Genomic DNA, 22,483 nt, shown 5'->3' on the forward strand with positions numbered 1-22,483 from the left:
CCTTCTTCCCTTTTTTAATACCTTTTATAACCAAACAAGATGTCAGCAAAGAAAATAGCAGCCTCCATCAATGTATCCGTCCAGCTTTGACTAACCACTTGGATCAAAGAGGGGCAGCACATGTGTAGGAGTGGGACCAAGTTTCCAAAGAGACTAGAAAGACTGTAAGCTGCTGTTCCTGTTGAACCAAGATGGAACAAATAATGGAGTTACTTCCAGAAATCAAAAATCCCCAGCACAAATTAAAACAAGACCTAAAGCAGGATCTAGAGCGAGAGCTGGAGGTTACCCAGAAAGGGCTCAGAGGTGACATGCATGCTGAGATGAGATCCCTTCTGGATCAGCAACTACCAAGTGCTCAGATGGATTGGGAAACCCAGCTGCGACTCCCAGGCTGGGAATGGCCTAACAGATTGAAGGGGTGACCAACAACCTGACTGCCACAGACCAGAAATTCTGCCATGAGGTAGTGTAGACCAAACAAGCTTTGGCCAATTTGGAACTTGCTTACTCTGAGTTGCAGCAGTTCAACCCCCCCTTTGAAGGAAATCAAAGGGGCATTGACCATAGCAGAAAGCAGTTGCCTGGATGATGAATTGGGCCAGCCAGGGGACGTTTGCTACCCTGTTTGTAATGCGCAGAGGGCCAGAGGGGAGCGGTCAGGCTGTCCCAGCTCAAATAACTTAAACTCTTGGAGGTTTATTTGGCTCAATTCAACACTATAGTTCAAATGAATGGCTGGGAAGAGGCACAGAAGGAGGGTGATGATTAGCAGCTATCTTAGGTGGTCCAGCTCTGATGGTACTGCATAACTTACCCCCAGAAAAGAGACTAAGTTATCCAGACCCAGGACAAACCTTTGAAATGTGGTTTGGAGCTAGCCATTTAACTTAGGCCTTGGCTAAACTGGGAACTTACATCAGCATAGCTACGTCTCTCAGAGGGGTGAAATATCCACACCCCAGAGAGACACAGCTGTGCCAACCAAAACACCTGGTATAGACAGACCTGGATTGATGAAAAATTTCTTCCATCAACCTCGCTACCGCCTCTCAAGGAGGTGGATACCTAAAGCAATGAGAGAACCCCTCCCATCAGCGTACATAGGATCTACACCAGTGGTTGTCAACTTGCAGCCCATTCAACACAGAGCTGCGGCCCATGTGACATTCTCAGGCCCAAACAGGTAGATGACACAGTGTGGGCTGCTCATGCGGCCCACAATGGTAAATAGGTCAAAAGCCACTGATCTACACTGAAGCACTACAGTGGCACTCTAGCTGTTTAAGTGTAGATCTATCTTGCGCTAGCCAGAGCACAGCTAAGAGGTAGGAGAAAAGGGAAAGAAGAAACTTCACCTGAACCAGCAGAGGATCTGCACAGACTTGTGTTCCTGGCATACCCAGATACCAATATGACCTTCCAGGATAAACAATTTATAGATACGCACCTAGAGTTGGATCTGCAGATCAAGATCAGTGGAAGGAGGCCACAAACACTACAAGAGGCTGTGGAATTTGCCACCGAGCTAGACTTTTTTTTTTTTTGCAGCAGTGCATCAAAAGAAAAAGCAACCACGCGTGAGGAAGTTGGAAGCTGATCTCTCTGAGCCTGGTAAGTGCAGCTGTGTCTAATATGAGTGATAAAAGAGGGGATGCTAATCTGGCTCATGACACTTTTGGATGATTAGAAAAAATGATACATTTGGCTTGTAAAACAAAGGAAATTGGCAATAATGCACAAACTAAAGGAAACAGTTTAGTTAAATGCTGATACTGTGACAAAACTGGCCACAAGAAGATTGTAATAAATTTAAGGCAGGCCAAGACCAATTGTCAGAGGTGTCTAATGAAACCTCTTTCCTAGTTTGGGAAATGGGGAACACAAAGCTGAAGGGACAAAGTTTGGGGGAGGTACAAGGATCAGACCCCCAGATCTGGGCAGCTAAAGCGCTATATTGGGGGTTTAGCTATTGAATGCGTAATAGGATGTATCCTGTGTATTGGAATAGTTGACACAGGCTCAAACATAACAGTTATTAGACCTGATGAAGAGCTCTGTGTAAGCTGGAAAGTTTGTCTCTTTCACTAACACAAGTTGGTCCAATAAAAGATATTACCTCACCCACCTTGTGTCTCAGGCCTGGCCTTCACTCAAAAGTTAGGTTGACACAGCTACATTGCTTAGGGGTGTGAAAAAGCCACACCTGTGAGCGACATAGGGCTTGGCTATACTTGCGAGATACAGTGCAATAAAGGAACCCCGGGTGCACTAGCTCACTATCAGTCCACACTGGCAAGGCACGTAGAGCACTCTGACTCTGCGGCTACAGCGCTGCTGGTACTCTACCTCAGCGAGTGAAATGTTTGCTGCGCCCCTGCTGGAGCACCATGACACCAGTGTGAACGAGGTGTTTCTTTACTGCACTCTGATCAGCCTCCGGAAGTCCCCTAATCCCCTTAAGTCAAGTGGCCACTCTTGTCATTGTTTGGAATCGGCTGTAGGAATGCGGAAATGCCCTTTGAAAGCTCCGTTTCTGACAGCTGGCTGCTTATCTGCTCCGGGACAAAGCAACCATTAGTGTGGAATGCTGAGAGAGAGAGGTGGGGGGGCGAGGGGATCTGCTGCTGTCTGAGCTTACAAGACAGCATGCTGACATGCTCTCAGCCCCCCAGAAACCCAGTCTCTCTCCTCCCACATACACACAACACACTCCCTGTCACACTCCACCCACCCCCCATTTGAAAAGCACATTGCAGCCATTTGCATGCTGGGATAGCTGCCCATAATGCACCACTGCAAGTGCCGCAAATGCGGCCACACCAGTGCGCTTGAAGCTGTCAGTGTGGACAGACTGCAGTGCTTTCCCTGCTGCGCTTTACGAAGGCGGGTTTAACTCAAAGCACGCTACATCGGCAAGTGTAGCCATGCCCATAGTTAAGCCAATCTAATGTTCGGTAGACAGTGCTAGGGAAACTGGAGAATTCTTCCATCAACCTAGCTATGGCCTTGTGGGGAAGTGGATTACCTACACTGATGAGAGTATTCCCACTGTTGCTGTCTGGAGTATCTACACTGAAGTGCTACAGCGATGCAGCTGCCCCATTTAAAGTGTAGACAAGCCCTTAGTTATTTGACCAGCTGTGCTAAAAAGGCTAGGGATAGGAGATCCAAAATAGAAGCACCTAATTGGTTTCAAATGGATACAGTGACACCCATCAAAAATTTGGGAAAACTGAGTTTGAATATTGGTCCTCTGGAATTCAGACAAGAAGTCTGGGTGGCTGAAATGGTGGATGAGACAATAAAAGGTGTCCAGGAAAGGTGTCCTCCAAATTCAGTCTGTGGAAATTCCTTTTAAAGATGTAGCCCAGGTGAGACGAATGGTTTGTAGGCACTTGTTTGCAGTGAATGAGTTCTCTTGCCCCTGGGGATGGACACTATGTCAGCTATGTGCTGTGATAGCTTTCCAGCAAGGGAATGATGGAGAGTGATTGAAACCTGTTCTGAGACCTAGGGTCCCCAGCTGGTCTGTGCTAAACTGATGGCTGCCAGTCTGAAATTGAACCCCGGGAAATGTGAGTTTTTGCTTATAGAGGTAATCTGCCCTGGGCACACAACCAGGGAGGGGGAATTTCCCTTGACAAAAAGAAATCTGAGGCTGTACAGATCTGGCCAATTCCCTGAACACACGTTTGCACAGAGATTTGCAGGGCTCTGCTCCTGTTCCACAGGGTTTATTTGTGGGTTTGCCAATATTGCAAGCCCACTGCATAGACTGGGTGAGACAGGGGAAACCATTTCTATGGTCAGCAGACTGTGATGTAGCATTTTCCGAGTTGAAAAAGGCTCTGGTGACTAATCCTGTCTTGGCCTGTCCATGTTTCGAAACCTCTTTCAAATTGGACACAGATGCTGGTGCTTATGGTTTGGGGCCAGTATTGACACAAGAACACAAGGGACGTGAGCGGGTGGTGGCTTATTACAGCAAACATCTAAGGTCTCTGGAAAGAAATTATTACAGCACCCAAAAGGAACTCCTGGCAGTGGTTAGATCTACAGAACATTTTCATCCCTATCTGTGAGGGGAGTTCTTTATGGTCAGGACAGACCATGCTTCCCTGCAATGGCTCTTTAGATTCAGAAATCCTGAGGGGTAGCTTGCCAGGGGGTTGGAGAAACTGCAGTGCTGTGATTTCACACTGATACACAGGCCATGTAATGGTGATGCCTTGTTTGGACAGCCTTGTTGGGAAGCTAATTGCAAACCCTGCCCCAAGCAGGAGAGCAAGGAATTGGCTGCTCAAGAGAATGGATACGCCTCTCTTCCTCTAATTCGCAGAAGTCCCCATGGTCCTGGTTCATTCTTGGGAACAATGGGGGTGGGGTTGCAGGAATGGACCCCAGAGCAACTACAAACTTCCCACAAAGGATCCTGATGTCAGGATAGTGTGTGATCGGAAAACCAACAAAAAAATCCTGGATGTAGTGTCCCCTGCCAAGGCCACAGTAAAAGCTTTCTGGTCACAGTGGGGAAGCTTGGAGTTCAAAGATGGAGTATCCTATAGGTCAGAGATGGGGGAAGCCAGTGAGTGATGGTACAGGTGCCAGCTGGTTGTGCCAGATACATTGAAAACAGATATAGAAAGCTGGTGCAGGAATGTGTTGCTTGCATTGCTGAGAATGGGCCCCCTATGACTAGGAGAGCCACTTTACAGCAGTCTCATGTGGGGGCACCAGTGAAGCACTGTGCTATTGATGTTCTTGGGCCCTTGCCTGAGCCAGAGCCTGGCAATCAACATTTGCTGTTAGCTATGTCCTGAGGTTTATCTAATACAGGCTCAAGAAGCTGTGATAGTAGCATGGGCTTCAGTGAACGTATGTTTCACCAGATTTGGAGTCCCAGGTGAATTATATACAGATCAAGGCTTTGAATCCAATATGTTTCAATAGGCTTGCGAGACTCTAGGATTCCACCAAACCCCAGCTCAGCCCCAGTCTGACGGGATGGTGGAAAGGGTCAGTAGGACTCGGGGGGTTCAGCTGGTTCCCTGTGTGGAACAGCACCAAAGGGACTGGGACCAGCACATTTAATTCCTTTTGATAGCTTATAGAATGGCTGTCAGTGAGAGTGCACAGTGTACCCCAGTACTCCTCACGTTTGGGCAGGAGCTGAGAACCTCAGCAAAGCTCTTCTCTGGAAAGGAACAAAGGGATTTCAACCATTTGGAGCATGTAGAAACCTACAACGCAAAACTGAAAAAGTTTACCCCTTTGCTAGGGAAAATGTGAGGATCTCCTTTACCAGAGTGAAAAGGCTATAGGACGTAAGGGTCGTATAGGGAAACTGGTTTGACAATCCAGGAGGAAAGAAGGGTACGAGCCCTAAGCTGAGTGAACCTTGGCAGCAACCGTACACAGTGCTCACCCAAATAAATCAAGTGTACAGGATCCAGCTGGGGCCCAGGACTAAATCTAAAGTGACCCAGAAGGACCATCTGAGGAGGTATCGGGGCAGAGGATTTCAGCATGGCTACCCCCAAGGGTGAGATCGCTGCTAAGCCTCATTTGGAGAAAGAACTTGGACCCAGGTCTCCTACATCTCTGGTGAATGCCCTGTCCATCTGGCTGTTGTGTGGCAGGTTGCTCACAAGCTCTTCTGTAAGAGTTGTTCTGCTTTGTATAAATAATTAAATATTCAGTAGAGCAGGAGCTTGATCCCAGGTGTCACATATCCCCAGACCCTAACCACCAGGCTACAGAGTCAGTCTCTCTAGCCCAAAGTACATTTAATTGTTCGTATGAAGTGGAAGAACTCCAACAGGAGACTCTGAGAATGTTAACTAGAAACCCACCCTATAGCAGGGGATTGGAGCGCTCTCACGTTTCTTGCAAAAATTTTCAAAAGGCCTCGGGTTCCTCTCAGCTGGACCAAGAAATGTTTTGAAATCTCAAAAATATTTGTGGGGCAGGAAAACTGTTTCTACCCAGCTCTACCTTTAATACTTTTAATTGTAAAACCACAAATGTTGGCCAAATACTGCTGAAAATGGGAAAATATTAGGCCAAAAACTGGAAAGACATATGGTTTTTGGCTGACAATTTTTCAGTTTTCTGTCAAAAATGTCCTGGGAAAACACACACTTTCTGTGAAAAAATTTATTGAATGAAAAATCCAATTTTCCCTTGGGGGGGAAAAAGGTTTCAATGGAAAAAGTTTGCCCAGCCCTACTAGAAAGCTGGTCTTCTCCATCCTAGGAAATATAGCGAGGCCTGTAGCTAGCTAGGCAAACAGCTGTCATGGCAGGGTGTTTTCTGAGCAATCAAGAACCAACGGAGCAGAGTTTCTGTAATGCCTTTGTGGGATTGTTAACTAGCTGTGTTATGGCTGAGGTGGTGACCACCAAAGATGGACTCAGGAGATATACATTAGGTGCCTGGCACTACCCCAAGACACCCTGTGTGACGTTCCTTTATGCCTCATTTTCTGATGGGAATATCACTTTCCTATGGGGGGTGCATTCTCGTCCTGAAGACAGTCAGTGGTTAGTCCCTGAGGTCTGGAATAGCTCTAAAACAGAATGAGATTATTAAGTGTCCTCACTGCTCCTTGCCCAGGTGCTGTGAGCATAAATTCAGTAACATGTATGGGGTGCTCTACGAGCACCACAGAAATCCTTTACATAAAGCCAGTGCGCTACAAGCTTCCTCTGACTATGGGTGTTGTGGCAGACATATTTCTAGTTACCCCACTGCTGATGATTCGCACAAACACTCATGTATTGAGTGTGGATGCATGTGCACACACATGTAGACACACTTGCACACACACATATTCAGGCAAGTAGATACTATGTGCAATTCAGCTGCAGATTTTTGGACACCCCCAAATTTAGGCCTGTCTCTAATGATTTAGAAAATACTGTATATAGGCAGAACTAAAGTCTATGGCAAAGTGGCAGGTTAATATAGATAATTAATTGGCCAAATGCTACAGTAGCAAGGTGTTCGGGCCAATGAATTCCTCCTTGTATGGTAGAATTCTATGGGTTTCTAACAGGGACTTGACCGGGGCGGGGGGGGGGGGGGGAGGAGAGCAGGAAAACAGGAACAGAAAGGAAGAGCAGGTCCATGTTCATTGTCCCCACAGCCATGTTCCTGTCTATCCTCTATTGCAGGGATGTTGGACTAGTGCTGTGTCAGCCACCGGGATTGCATGGTAACTGAGCATACTCTGCGGGTGCCAATGGGGTGCAAAGTCAGCACTAGAGTTGGGCAAATAACACAAAGCAATTTCCACTCCCGTGGGTTTGAATTATGAAATGAATTTTTTGCCACCACCACCTCTCTGCCCTGTTTGTACTCCCTTGCCACAAACATGAGAGCCATTGACTTCAGCGGACAAAAATGCTTGCAGAAAGAGAATGGCAGAGTTGCATGCTGAGTAGCCACAGAAAGGACATTTTAAATGTGTGTACATATTTATATTATAAGGGTTTTTGTGCTCAGCCAGTCGGGGAAGAGAAGCAATATCGTGTGACTTATCTGGCCAATCATAACCAAGCAGGGCAGGTTACATTTAGAATATTCCCCGTCAATCCACAGAATATTGTTCCTAATTGTCAAATCAGTTAATCTGCTGTTGGTTTTTCCCCCAATAATTGACACATTAATATTATTGTTTATTTTCATAAACATTTGTACTGTGGTAGCACCTTGAGGCTAACCAGGTTGGGCCCCAGTGTGCGACATATTGTGCAAAGAGATAGTAAATGACAGTTCCTGCCCTGAACTGCTAGCAGTTGGAAAGGATTCCCTAGGGACGATTCCCTTAGCTTTGGACAAGTTGCCCAGGACTGTGCGGAAAGCTTCCATTGGAGCTGTGCTATGCAGGCCGGGATGCTGGTGGCAATGCCGAGTGTTTGCACGAGCTCCATGGGTTTGCCTGGTTTTGTAAAGCTAATCTCAGACACCTTGGAGTTGGATATTAGCTAAAGGGAGTGCCAAAATGAAGGGACACTTATCTCAGCTAGCACCAGATGCCGTGGGTCTAATTGGTCGAGCTAGAAGCTGCAGATTCAGAGGTGGGGGAAACCAGTTAACATTGCTTTTCTGAACCTCAGAAAAAAACTTTATTTGAATTTGGGGTCCAGGTGGAGGGGGCTCTTCTGTTACCCGGTAGAGCTCTGCAGAGCAGCCTCACCTTGCAAGGAATTTGGGGTGTCCTTCAGAGCGATACGAAGGTAACTGTTAACCAGGAGAACTCACTTCCCCTCTTCCCCCATGGACACAATAGACATCAAAGATATCATTGATAAGGGCCAATCTGAGCCCTGGGCTCACGGACCTGGAAGGAAAGGCGGGCAGACGGAGACTAGACTGACTCAGAATGCCTCCAGCTGGTGCCACAGAGCCCCGTTGGGGTACAAAGCAGCCTTGGTAGAGTCTTTACAGGGGCCCAAATGCTCACCCGCTCAGCTCTGCCTTCCTAGCTCTCTGAATGCCCTGTCCATTCTCTTCCGCTCTTTCCCTCCATGGCTCTCCTCCCTCTCCTTCCCCTCTGATGCAGGGACGGGGAGGGGAAGAGAGAGCTGCTCTGTGTGGCCAGCAGTGGGTGCACTTTAGCTGCACTGTCCTTCAGCCCCTCCAAGGAGCAATAGTAGCCCTGCTGCCCGGCCCTGCCATGACCCAGTGGGATGTGCCCATGTGCCACACCCAGCACTCTGTTCCAAAGTGTGCCCCATTTTCACTGCACCTGCGCTTGAACATTCCCTGTAAGGGGAGAAACTGAGATGTTCTGGCTTGTTATTTTTCAGATCTTCCTAGCAGTGGCTAATTTTGAGCAGAATGAAAGGGGTCAGGAGTTCTCTGTAATTTACAAGTGGAGCCACAGAACAGAGAAATTCTTCCCGTACCAGCGGATCGCCACGAACAGCGCTAGGGACTGGGAGGCCTTTGACATTGAGGGAGAGGCCTTCCTCGCGGTTGCCAACCACCGAGAAGGTACCTTGCCCTTATTCTTCCTGGCAGTGCTCGATCAGTAGGTGTTGAGTGCAGGAGGTTTAGTGGGATATGGCCATCTGGGACCTGTTGAAGGAGGACTTGGGGACCCATCCTGCCTGTAACGCCCCGTTTGAGAGTGGGGATTTTCTGGACCAACCTCATGGTGTCGTTAATCTCCCCGTTATTGTGCGGGCACCTCCACAGCAGGAACATGGGGTGGGATCCTGGTCCCAGTGCCGTCAATGGGAGTTCTGCCAGTGACCTTAGTAGGGCAAGGATATCACTCATAAAATGCAAACCCTGGGAAAACGCTTTTGTATCAGGTAAGGCCGATGCCTAGTAAAGTTTTAAACAGTAGCCTTTTGCATTCTCAGCGTGTTGTCTGCAGCAAAGGCAGGAGCTAGCACTGCTTTGGGGGCACTGTTTTGGCTGGATATTGTGATTCATTTCCATTTGTCTGTCAGGAGAAAGTGGGCGGAAGAAGATATAATAGTAGCTACTGGAATCAGCAGAGACTGATCCTTGTCATGGATTAGCCTGACCCCGCTAATGTAAATGAAGGGCATTGAACATCCTCTCTTTTACCTGCAGAACCTTCTTACCCCTTCCACCTACAGATAGCAAAGCACTCTGCAGAAATTATTAAACCACGCAGAGAGAGAAAAATATTGTCTGCATCTTATCGAGGTGGGGAAACTAGGCACAGCATCTTGCCCACAATTGTCTTGCCCACAGTCAGACAATAAGCCAATTGCTTAGAAATAGACACCAGATCTCCCAGCTCCAGTGCTTTAACCACTAACCGTGAGCCTCCCTAACACCTCCTAGAAGGTGGTGTGATTTTTGGTTAGCAAACAAACTGTGGTGATGGGAAGAAATGTGGTTATTGCTGGGAGGAAGGGTGTACAATGATCCATTTTACCCCGTGGGAAATTTCCAATCCCGCCAGCCATCCACACATAGAGCTCCCCTGGTTGTTAGGTCAAAGAAATCCCAATCCCCTGTCATTCATAGGTGACCTCTTCCACCATAGCCCACTTCTAGCCCATCACCAGCACAGCATCTCTGCCTTGTAGAGATCCCTCTCCCTCTTATCCCGGAGTGGCTGTAGACATGAAATGATACATTTGAGTTACAATTTCCCTTCTCACAATTAAAGTGAAGGATTCCACTTCATATGGACTCTGATGAAACTCCTCGCTAATGACCCAGCAGTTGTTGCTTCTCGCTAATCCTTTTGTTTATCACAGTTCCCAATTGCCTCACTGCAGTCCTTGACATACGTTCCTGCTTCACACTGGAGAAAGCGGATAGTGTAAAAGTGGGTCTTTGAAACACCAGGCCGGCGAAGAAACCAGTATCTTTCTCCTGTTGAGTTAGCCAAATCGTGTTTCGCTGCACCCAGAAGACCCTTACAAACACCAGCCCTTTAAAGATGCTCCTTCTGCTGATCTGTCAGACGTTAATGACTGAATTATCTGCATCAAAAGGGCACCGTCCGCCTGGCCACATCTCATCCTGAGAGAAAAGTGTCCCTTTAACTCTCAAGTTAGGGCAACCATCGGGAGCACAGAGACTACCTTGTAACACTCTCCAGAGTACATATATGTCCTTGCTACATACTCTAGGGTGGTTGACTAACTGTTGCTTGTATTGACTGCTTGGACTGAGAGTCATGAGCCATTTCTTCATTAAAGTGTGTTTGCATCTGCCCCACCCCCAACTCCATCCTATGTGGAGTAACCATGAGCATACCATGCTGGCCTGACTTCATTCCATGTGTTCACACTGGTGTTTGTACCACCAGCCGTGATGATCTAGCGATCGGGATTTGGATACCCCCATACAAGCTGGCTGAGCATTGTGATATCCTACCTAATAGCTCACCTACCACCCCCATCTGAGGTTTGTTCTGCCAGGAGGGATATTGCAATGGATTCAATGGATGGGCTGCATTATGTGGCATCATTCCTAAAGGCTCATCAGAAGAGTTTTAAAGAGATAGTACTTCTACTGGGGAGCAGTGAAAACACACTTGGTTTCTAAATGGGTTAAAATAATCTCTGAAAGTACCTTTCCTCTTACACAACTTGCATCTCCCGTAATAGCTCGCTAGACTTTATACAGCACTTTTCATTAGTAGGTCTCAAAGTGCTTTACAAAGGAAGTCAGTATCATTCTCCCCATTTTAAAGGTGGGGAAACCAAGGCCCAGAGAAATGATGTTCCTTGCCTGGTCTTCGCAGAGCCAGGAATAGAAGTCAGGTCTTCCACTGAGTGCTGTAGCCACAATTCTATGCCCTGTATCTGACCGCCAGGCAAGGCCTGGTGGGGTCCTAAAATGAGAGTGATATAGTAAGAGACACCTGTCAGGGGAGAGAGAGCCCCAGAGCCCTGGAGTCTACAGGCAAAGTCTGTGGGCTGCAGGAGTAAAAACAGCAGTTGCCTACAGAAAACCTAGAACTAGCAAATATGGGCTGGTGAATCTGAGCGATGAATCCTGTGTTTGTAATGGGGAATTGGGGAAGTCAGCAAGAAGTGGGAGGAGACCTTGGGAGCTGTTTCATTTCTAGGGGAAACCTCTGCTTCGCAGCTGGAATCCTCAAGGCCTCACATCATGGCCACGATGCAAGGGAGGTGCAGGGTCTAGTGGTTAGGGTCCTAGACTGGGGTGTGGGAAATGTGGGGTCAGTTCCCTGCTGTCACATCCTGCCTGTGGGACTTTGGTTGAGTCACTTAGCCTCTCTGGGCCTCGGTTTCCCCATCTGTAAGGTGGGCATAACAGCCCTGCCCTATATATGTTAACCACTAGGAAGTGCTCAGGTGCTGTGGTAACGGGAGCAGATAATTACCATAGGTAGACTCCAGCTGTCAATCATTCTCCTCCCCGGGGAACATCTCTAGGTTTAATGCCTGTGCACCCCTTCACTCATCAGCATGGGGGTTACATGGGACTTACGTGTGCCCAGACCTTGTGCTGGCCTTGCATGAGGTGAACATCATTATTTCCCCAAAGTGTTCATGTTGCTGTCACATCATCTCCTCTCCCTTGGCCTCTAAGAGCAGTGTGGTCTTTCCCTGTGTATCAACTGCATCTCCAAACATCATCAGCTAAGGGCTAGTTTTCCCAAGTGCTGGGCATGTTTGATCCTGTGAGTTGCTGACCACCAGCCAAGCACTTAAACACACGCTTACCTTTAAACTTCAGTGGGATTGTGCCTGGGGCTTGGTTTCAGTGGCACTCCTCACAAACGCCAAGCCCCTGGACTGAGTCCCAAACCCTCAGCACCTTGCAGAATTGAGCACTGGTGGTTTTCAGCTCCCACTGACGGCTAGCTTGTGTCCATACTAACAGGATGCAAGAGTTTGGACTCATTCCGCACACTGACAGGTTTCAGAGTAGCAGCCATGTTAGTCTGTATTTGCAAAAAGAACAGGAGTACTTGTGGCACCTTAGAGACTAACAAATTTATTTGAGCATAAGGTTTCGTGAGCTACAGCTTACTTCATCGGATGCATTCAGTGGAAAATACAGTAGGGAGATTTATATACACAGAGAACATGAAACAATGGGTATTACCATACACAGTATAACCAGAGTGATCACTTAAGGTGAGCTATTACCAGCAGGAGAGCGGGGTGGGAGGAGAGGGGGGTAGGGAACCTTTTGTAGGGATAATCAAGGTGGGCCATTTCCAGCAGTTGACAAGAATGTCTGAGGAACAGTTGGGGGCGGGGAATAAACATGGGGAAATAGTTTTACTTTGTGTAATGACCCATCCACTCCCAGTCTCTATTCAAGCCTAAATTAATTATATCCAGTTTGCAAATTAATTCCAATTCAGCAGTCTCTGGTTGGAGTCCGTTTTTGAAGTTTTTTTGTTGAAGTATTGCCATTTTTAGGTCTGTAATCGAGTGACCAGAGAGATTGAAGTATTCTCCAACCAGTTTTTGAATGTTATAATTCTTGACGTCTGATTTGTGTCCATTTATTCTTTTACGTAGAGACTGTCCAGTTTGACCAATGTACATGGCAGAGGGGCATTGCTGGCACATAATGGCATATATCACATTGGTAGATGTGCAGGTGAACGAGCCTCTGATATTGTGGCTGATGTGATTAGGCCCAGCTACCAGCACTCCCAGCTATCTTTGAGTCACCACTGACTTCCTGAGGAAACTACAGTCCATTGGTGATCTTCCTGAAAACACCATTCTAGCCACTATGGATGTAGAAGCCCTCTACACCAACATTCCACACAAAGATGGACTACAAGCCGTCAGGAACAGTATCCCCGATACTGTCACGGCTAACCTGGTGGCTGAGCTTTGTGACTTTGTCCTCACCCATAACTATTTCACATTTGGGTACAATGTATACCTTCAAATCAGTGGCACTGCGATGGGTACCCGCATGGCCCCACAGTATGCCAACATTTTTATGGCTGACTTAGAACAACGCTTCCTCAGCTCTCGTCCCCTAATGCCCCTACTCTACTTGTGCTACATTGATGATATTTTCATCATCTGGACCCATGGAAAAGAAGCGCTTGAGGAATTCCACCATGATTTCAACAATCTCCATCCCACCATCAACCTCAGCCTGGACCAGTCCACACAAGAGATCCACTTCCTGGACACTACGGTGCTAATAAGCGATGGTCACATAAACACCACCCTATATCGGAAACCTACTGACCGCTATCCCTACCTACATGCCTCCAGCTTTCATCCAGACCACACCACACGATCCATTGTCTACAGCCAAGCTCCACGATATAACCGCATTTGCTCCAACCCCTCAGACAGAGACAAACACCTACAAGATCTCTATCATGCATTCTTACAACTACAATACCCACCTGCTGAAGTGAAGAAACTGATTGACAGAGCCAGAAGAGTACCCAGAAATCACCTACTACAGGACAGGCCCAACATAGAAAATAACAGAACACCACTAGCCATCACCTTCAGTCCCCAACTAAAACCTCTCCAACGCATCATCAAGGATCTACAACCTATCTTGAAGGATGACCCATTACTCTCACAGATCTTGGGAGACAGGCCAGTCCTTGCTTACAGACAGCCCCCCAATCTGAAGCAAATACTCACCAGCAACCACACACCACACAACAGAACCACTAACCTAGGAACCTATCCTTGCAACAAAGCCCGTTGCTAACTGTGTCCACATATCTATTCAGGGGACACCATCATAGGGCCTAATCACATCAGCCACACCATCAGAGGCTCGTTCACCTGCACATCTACCAATGTGATATATGCCATCATGTGCCAGTAATGCCCCTCTGCCATGTACATTGGCCAAACTGGACAGTCTCTATGCAAAAGAATAAATGGACACAAAGCAGATGTCAAGAATTATAACATTCAAAAACCAGTTGGAGAACACTTCAATCTCTCTGGTCACTCGATTACAGACCTAAAAGTGGCAATACTTCAACAAAAAAACTTCAAAAACAGACTCCAACCAACTGCTGAATTGGAATTAATTTGCAAACTGGATACAATTAACTTAGGCTTGAATAAAGACTGGGAGTGGATGGGTCATTACACAAAGTAAAACTATTTCCCCATGTTTATTCCCCCCCCCCCCACTGTTCTTCAGACATTCTTGTCAACTACTGGAAATGGCCCACCTTGATTATCCCTACAAAAGGTTCCCTCCTCCCCCCACGCCCCGCTCTCCTGCTGGTAATAGCTCACCTTAAGTGATCACTCTGGTTACAGTGTGTATGGTAATACCCATTGTTTCATGTTCTCTGTGTATATAAATCTCCCCACTGTATTTTCCACCGAATACATCCAATGAAGTGAGCTGTAGCTCACGAAACCTTATGCTCAAATAAATTTGTTAGTCTCTAAGGTGCCACAAGAACTCCTTTTTTTATTCCACACACTGAGGCTAGGCATGAAGTTGCAGCGTGCTGCCACCCAGAGGGGAATGTTAGTATAAAACCACGATGCATTCAAATTATTTAACACTAAAGGGCCGTAAGTTACAGTCAGGGCTCTGGCAAAGGTAAAAAGAGTGACTAGCCATTGGTTTAATCAGTTTCATGAAAATAGCTGAATCTGTCTGAAAAGCACATTGTTCTATTACTAGTGGCACAACCACAAAGAAAAGAGCAAGGTTTGTTAAAGGATTAGGGTGATGTGAGGAAATAGTTAATAAATTCATAGGTTGGAAGGCCAGAAGGACCTGTTAGACCATGTAGTCTGACCTCCTGTACACCATAGCCCAGAGACTTGCTCTTAGTGATTTCTGCATCCAGTCCATATTTGTGGTTGAGCTAGAGCATATTATTAGAAAGACCTTCAATCTTGATTTAAAATCTGATTTCCCCCTGAGAAACAATCATGTCCATAACTGAAACCTCCTTGATATCTATTTTTCTTCTATATCTGTCACCCTCTCTTTTTACGCTTCTATAGTAAATAACCGGTACAATCAACCACTCCACTTCTCTGCAGTTAAAAAAATGAGCGATTAAAAATTCGATAAAAAATGCAGGTTTAAACTGATGTGCCTGAGAAGGTGTGAATCACTGCACGGCTGCAAATATAAAGTGGAAAGATTTATTTCAGCCTTCTCACTGTAAATCAAGCGAACATCCAACCATCCCACATGACCAGCTGTGCAATAATTAGGCGCAGAACCGCAGGAGGAAGGAATCGGAGATATTGACAGTAGGTAATCAGAGGCCTATGAAAACTAACAGTCCTGCATTTTTAGAGGCCCACCATTACACACATACTTGTAAGAAAAGAAAATTCAGGAAAGAGACTTGTTTTAGCTCAATAGCAGTATGAAAATCAAAAGGATCACCTTTTATTTTCTATTATAATAGATCATATAATACAACATAAAAATGTTGCAACAAAAAATCATTTCAAAAGGAAAAACTGAAAATGTTTCATTGTGAAAATGCCGAGATGGAACACTGGGATTGCTGGAACTATTTTCTCTCTCTTTGTCTCTGAAACGTTGGTGAAATTGACATGATTTTGTGACGTGTTTAGATTTTGATGGAACTGCATGTGCCGATGGAACACTGTTGGGCTGTAATTTTTCAGACCAGCTCTAGTCCTTGCGCATGCATTAATACGCATTAGGCTGTGTGCCAAAGGCAGGCTGGAGTGACTCACACGTTCGGGCAGCACTATGGTCCAGAAGACCCTGGGGGGGAGCTGAAAGGTGCGGGGTAACTCCACAGAGGAGAGATGAAAAGGAAGCCCCAAAATCAGGCCACCCAGGAGGTTACTTTGCATGGTGAGGAGGATGGAAGGGAGGGTAGAGAGCTCTATTCTCAAGTGTTTTGCTGGGAAAGGGAAAGCTGGCAATGCAGCCAGCCAGTTGGGCCAAACAGCATTCTCCATTGTGCACATCTGTGTGTCATCCCCGATGTCTGGTCACAGCGCTAGCACCTCTCACTTTTTCTCATGCACGGCGGATTTTGGAACCAGGTTTGGTATTTGGGAATCAAGTTCTCTTGCTTTCGCACAGGGCTAGTGCCATGGCTGCAGCCCAGAGGTACTCAGCACAGTTGAGTCCAAAGGTCACTTTAAGCAAACTTTGCATCAGGAGGATGGGGCTTGTCCAGCCCCTGGCATGACTCAGAGCAGACTCAGGACTGCTCTGTATTATGTCTGCTGCTCTCAGCCCTAAGGAGTTATTCAGGCAGTTAGGGAGTGCCATGGCATAGGGATAGCCTGGCATGAGCTGCAGGATGGTCTAGCTGCCCCAAGTACATGCCTAGGGTCTCAGATGGGCACACAGGTGGGGTGGTTAGTCCTTCCCACAGCTCATACTGCCAGGGCTGCATTCTATTTTCAGTGCACTAGCTCAGGGAGAACTAACACAGTATGTCTCTGCGAGCTGGAAATCACACCCCAGCCCAAAGCATAGCCTCACCCCTAGATGTAAGAGCTGGTAGAGCCCAGTCAGGGTGTGTGTGTGAACAGGCAGGATTACACTGTAGTGTCTATATCTGTACATGCACAGAGAGGAACTGATTGTCCTTTCTGTTGATCCATCCTGTGCAATCTCTCCTCAAGTCTCTCGGAAGCAAGACTGGTCCAATCTCACCCAGCAGTTACCCAGGGTGAAAGGCACATTCCCTTTGAAGTGCAACATTTCAGTGGTGCCCAAGCACCAAACTCTGTAGCTGCTCCCCTACTGAGTGGCAGAGGGCTGCAAGGCACTGTTAGAATTGCCCCCACATATCCAGGAGAGGTTTCCACTTAGGTATTACTTACTCCTCCCTGTCCTTGCTGGGTTAATGCTGTCATTGGCTGAGAGAGGAACTGAATTGGTAGCATCTGCTAGTTTACTTCTTGGGAAGAAATTAGTCCCTAAGGGACAGACAGTTTAGCTGCTTTCCCCCCTTTTGTATATTTCCTCTGAGCCTTCACTAAATCTCTGTCCTGTTACTGTCTCATTTCTTTTGATCACCAAACTGGATTCTGTTTACTAATGCCCTCTTCTTTTTCTGTCATTCCCAGGGAATAATCACAACATCAATAGTGTCATATATTGGTGGAACCCCAGGACTGGGCTTTTTGAAGCCAACCAGACCATTCCTACCTCTGGAGCCTACGACTGGGAATTTTTTACTGTTGGACCTTACTCTTTCCTTGTCGTGGCCAACACATTTAATGGCACATCTACAAAGATCGACTCCCACATCTACATCTGGCTCGGTGGCTCCTTTCAGCTCTTCCAGTCAATCCTGGTAAGAAGTTGCTATTAGTCAGATTTGACTTCCCTTTCGCACTGAGTAGTTCCTGTGAGTTTAATGGGACTTCCCAGCTAAGTGAGGCCAGCCAGATATGGCTCTATGAGGAGGTGCATGGCTCATGGAGGCCAGTGGAATCTGGCTCTAGGCGGAGGTGCGGCTCCTGGGGCCAGTGGGCTCTGTCTGTAGGAGGAAGTGCGGCTCCTGGGGCCAGTGGGATCTGGCTGTAGGAGGAGGTGCAGCTCCTGGGGCCAGTGGGATCTGGCCGTAGGAGGAAGTGCGGCTCCTGGGGCCAGTGGGATCTGGCTGTAGAAGGCGGTCCATGGCTCATCGCCTGGGGACAGACCGACAATCTCTCTCTTTGTGCGTGAATTGGTGAAAAAAGCGAAAGCTGCTGAGAGTGTCTCCTTTGATCACGGAACTCGTGGAAGCCCACTGAAGACAAAAATCAATATAGAAAACTAATCAAGCTTCTTCCTTCTCACAAAATGTACACCCTTCCCCAGCTTTGTTCTCTTGTCTTTTGCTACTTGAGTGTAATAGCCTGAAGTCTGTCTCCTGCCTTCCAGGGATTCGAGACAATGCTAGATAATAAGTGTAGAGAGAAGTGTTCTCTAGTCCCTTGGGGTACTGCTGGGGTTTTCTTTCCTAAAGACTTGCTAAGTTCCGGGTTTTTTTGTATGCAGTGACAGTGTCGCTATCTGACATCAGTGGCTGGGAGGTACCCCCTTGGGTAAGGTGCCAAACCGGTTTGGGGCAGCAGAGGAGAGGAATAGTAGAGTACAGGGCGGGGGTGCTATGTGACCTTGGTTGCAACCCCAACCCCATTACACACCTGCTTTCGTCAATGCACATATTAGTGTTTGCTGACTGTACAGTCCCAGTCATGTGTCAGGCACTTTAGAGACTGCTGGGAAGACAATGTCCATGCCCTCAGAGGCCGAGACCCGAACATACAAGCTGAGGAGAAGAGCTGGGGCAGCTCCTTGAACGCTGCCTGCCTTTCCTCACAGCTTTACAGCAGCTCCTAGTGCATCCTGCCATGGGCTGACTCAAACATGCAGCAGAAACCATGTGAACATCAAACAAGCCCAAACTCTCCACAGCTATTTCCAATCACTCTGGATATAGAAAAAGTGACTTATACAGCCCCTGCTGTGTTATCTTCCTAGGGAAAACATTGCTGGGTGGGTGGGGATCTCCCAAGTCACTCTGCAGACCACTCTCCAAATCAGCAGAGCAGCAGGGCTCGGTGGGCTGATGGAGAGAGCAGCCTTGGCTGAGACAGCAGCGTAGTGCTCTCTACATCCCTACAGAACTGTTAGGCTCCGTCTTTCTGCCCTTCTCTTCATACACACCTCTGCCCTCTCAGGCCCTGTGTTCCCCAGCCCGTTAGCCAAGCAGCATCCGACACTGATGGTGAAACTCTAGCCCTCTGAGGTCTATGGGAGTTTTGCCATTGACTTAAATTTCACCCTCATCCCGTTGACTGGAGCAATCTCTGCTGACTGCTGGGAGTTTCTTTCTATCTCCAGGAGCTGCCTTCACAGCAAGAGCAAGAACTCAGCGTAGGTTTCACCCAGCTCCTGAGTGTTAATCTTCCAAACTGTCCTCATTTTAAAAGCAAGTACCAGTGCTTGGCTGGTCTCCTCACCCAGCCCTTAGAGCTGCAGTCTGTGCTCTCCGAGGGTGACATCCAGGATAGCAGCTACCGGGGTCTCGCTGGATCTAGAGTAAAAGTTCTGCCTACTGAATAATAGCCTGTGTTCCTAATTAGACAGAGCCAGGGTTCAGAAAAGAAAGGGAATCACCAAGGTCACCTGCTGTATCCTTCTGAGAAAACAACTGGCTGAAATCAGCAAATCACTCACCTGGTGGCGTTGCCACACCCTTGTACAAGGCTTCTTGGAAGGTTCATTATTTATACAATTTCACCTTCCTTCCCTTCCATGTGATTTTTAAATCCATGATGATGGTGCTGAGATTTCAGTCCCTGGAGGACTGGGGCAAAGAGTGTTCTGAGAGGAAGTCTGGGTTTACTGGAACACTTCGCTATGAGAAAGAACCACTGGAGGATTCGGAAAGCTGCCGCTCTCTGCCAGTTACCAGCAGCAGGACTTGCTTCAGGCCGTAACAGCCAGTTCCTATGTGGATGTTGTTTTTGGCAGGGCATGATTGCCCTCTTGGGGTATGTTCTTTCTTTCATAGAGGAGTATTTAACAAGCTCCAAATTGCAACCAGTGAAATGTGGCAGCTACATTCTCACAAGGCGGAGATGCATTTCAGTCCCATTTCTTGGACACTGCTCCATGTCTGGAGAGCTTGATTTCTTTTTAATGGGAAATTACAAACTCCCAATTTGATTTTAAAATTTACCTTAAAGATTTGTGAAAATCCCTAGCCTCCCTAAAGCAGCAGGAGCTAATAAAAGGAACAGAAAGTTCAGAACTAGAGCTAAGCAAGCTATGACCTCAACATCAAATTGCCTGGACATTGATCTTCCTAAGCATGTCACTCTAACAGGTAGGGCTTCCTATCTATCTGTTTCACTTTGCAGGGAGGTTGTCACCTAGAGACTGTGCTAGTGTTGGGGAGGAGAACCTGTGTCCCAAAAGCCTGTCCTGAAGCTGCCAGAATCTCTTCTCTTTCACAGCTTTGCTCAATTTGTGACAATTGTAGCCTCTGGATCACCAACTCTGAAATAGCATGTATGACATCTGTTCCTGATACATGTATAATAGCATCACAGTGTGAAGCTGCTGGGGCCAAGAGGTGATGCACTGTACAATGCTTTGGTCCTCCCATACAACAGCCTTCTCAGGCCTTGATTCAGTAAACCATCTCTCTTCAACCAAGTACCCTTTAAGTTCAGTATGCACTATAAAGGGACTTAACACATGCTTGAAGTAAAGCATGTGCTTAAATGCTCTCCTGAAATGTGGCCTAAATCAGGCCTACACACACCTGTGTAATAGGTTTGAGACCTCCATTAAAAATTTATTCATTGAATCATGGAAATGTCGGGCTGGAAGGGACCTCAAGAAGTCACCAAGTTCAGTCTGTTGTATTGTCGCAGGACCAAGTAAACTTAGACAAGCCCTCACAGGTGTTTGTCCAACCTGTTCTTAAAACCTCCAAGGATGGAGATTCCACAGTCTCTTTTAGAAGCCTATTCCAGAGCGTGACTACCCTTATAATTAGAAAGTTTTTCCTAATATCTAACCTAAATCTCTTGCTGAAGATTAAGCCCATTACTCCGTGTCCTACCTTCAGTGACCATAGAGAACAATTGATCGCCTTCCTCTTTATAACAACCCTTAACATATCTGAAGGCTTTTATTTGGTTCCCCCGAGCTGTCTTTTCTTAAGACTAAACATGCCCACTTTTTTATAGCCATTCTTCTAGTCAGGTTTTCTAAACTTTTTATCATTTTTGTTGCACTCCTCTGGACTCTCTCCAATTGTCCACATCTTTCCTTAAGTGTGGCACCCAGAACAGGACACAGTATCCAGCTGGGGCTTCACCAGTGACAAGTAGAGCAGGACAATTACCTCCTGGGTCCTACATATGACACTTGTGCTAATACGCCCCAGAATGATATTAGTCTTTTTTGCAGCTGCATCCATTGTTGACTCATATTCACCCCCAAGTCCTTTTCAGCAATACTACTACCCATTTTGTAGTTGTGCATTTGATCTTTCCTTCCTAAGCAAAGTATTTTGCACTTGTCTTTATTGAATTCCATCTTGCTGATTTCAGACCAATTCTCCAATTTGGCAAGGTCATTTTGAATTTGAATTCTGTCCTGCAGAGTGCTTGCAACCCCTCCCAGCTCAGTGTCATCTGCAGATTTTATAAGCACGCTCTCCAGTCCATTATCCGAGACATTAATGAAAATATTGACTAATACTGGATGCAGGATTGGCCCCTGCAGGACCCCACTAGGCACACCCTCCACAGCAAACCATTGAAAACTACTCCTTGAGTATGGTCTTTCAACTAGTTGGGCATCCACTTTATGGTCGTTTCATCTAGACCCCATTTCCCTGCTTTGTTTATGAGAATGTCATGTAGGATGGTGTGAAAAACCTGACTAAAATCTAAAGCTATGTTACCCATGTTCACTTTTTCGTTTCATCCTAGACTTTTGGTGCTGCCGACTGGGAGGTCTTCCGCATTGGAGACAGAATCTTCCTCGCTGTGGCTAATAGTCACAGTTATGACAGTGCAACCGTAGTGCCGAACAACTACTACGCCATCAACTCCTCCATCTATGAACTGAACATCACGGCACAGATGTTTGTCAAGTTTCAGGATCTTCTCACCTACAGGTACCAACTCTCTTTTCAGTGCAAAAACATCTGTACCGGGTCCCAGAGAATTCCCGATTCAACATCCTTTCCAGTGATCACAGAGTCAGATATTTGTAGATTTTTCAGACCAGAAGGGACCGTGACCTTCTGCATAGCACAGGGCAGAGAATTTAACCCAGGGATTCACATAATACCTGCATCTGCCAGGAATTGAACTCATAGGTATAGTTTGACTGCTATATTTGGGGGGGGGGCAAAGTGCACCCATGCACATGCAAGCACCCACACGTGCATGCTGAAGCCAGTCCCCTTGGTTCACTGGCTCTCTCCCCCCGCCTACAGTTGTACCTGGGCTGCTGGTGCTGGGGAGGACAGAAGGGCATAATGGGGGAGCCCCAACTGCTGCTG

At 46.9% G+C, this 22,483-nt stretch overlaps 1 protein-coding gene across 1 annotated transcript in view; it reads left to right on the forward strand.

The window, feature by feature from the left end:
- TSPEAR (thrombospondin type laminin G domain and EAR repeats) overlaps positions 1–22,483 on the forward strand; it is a 93,092-nt gene that overhangs the window by 63,058 nt on the left and 7,551 nt on the right. The window contains exons 8-10 of the mRNA XM_038416929.2: positions 8,817–9,003; positions 17,529–17,758; positions 21,906–22,093. Coding sequence (XP_038272857.1) covers positions 8,817–9,003; positions 17,529–17,758; positions 21,906–22,093 — 605 coding nt within the window. The remainder of the gene's footprint in view (positions 1–8,816; positions 9,004–17,528; positions 17,759–21,905; positions 22,094–22,483) is intronic.

The sequence above is a fragment of the Dermochelys coriacea genome, chromosome 9 (genome assembly GCF_009764565.3).
Source record: "Dermochelys coriacea isolate rDerCor1 chromosome 9, rDerCor1.pri.v4, whole genome shotgun sequence".
NCBI lineage: Eukaryota > Metazoa > Chordata > Testudines > Dermochelyidae > Dermochelys > Dermochelys coriacea.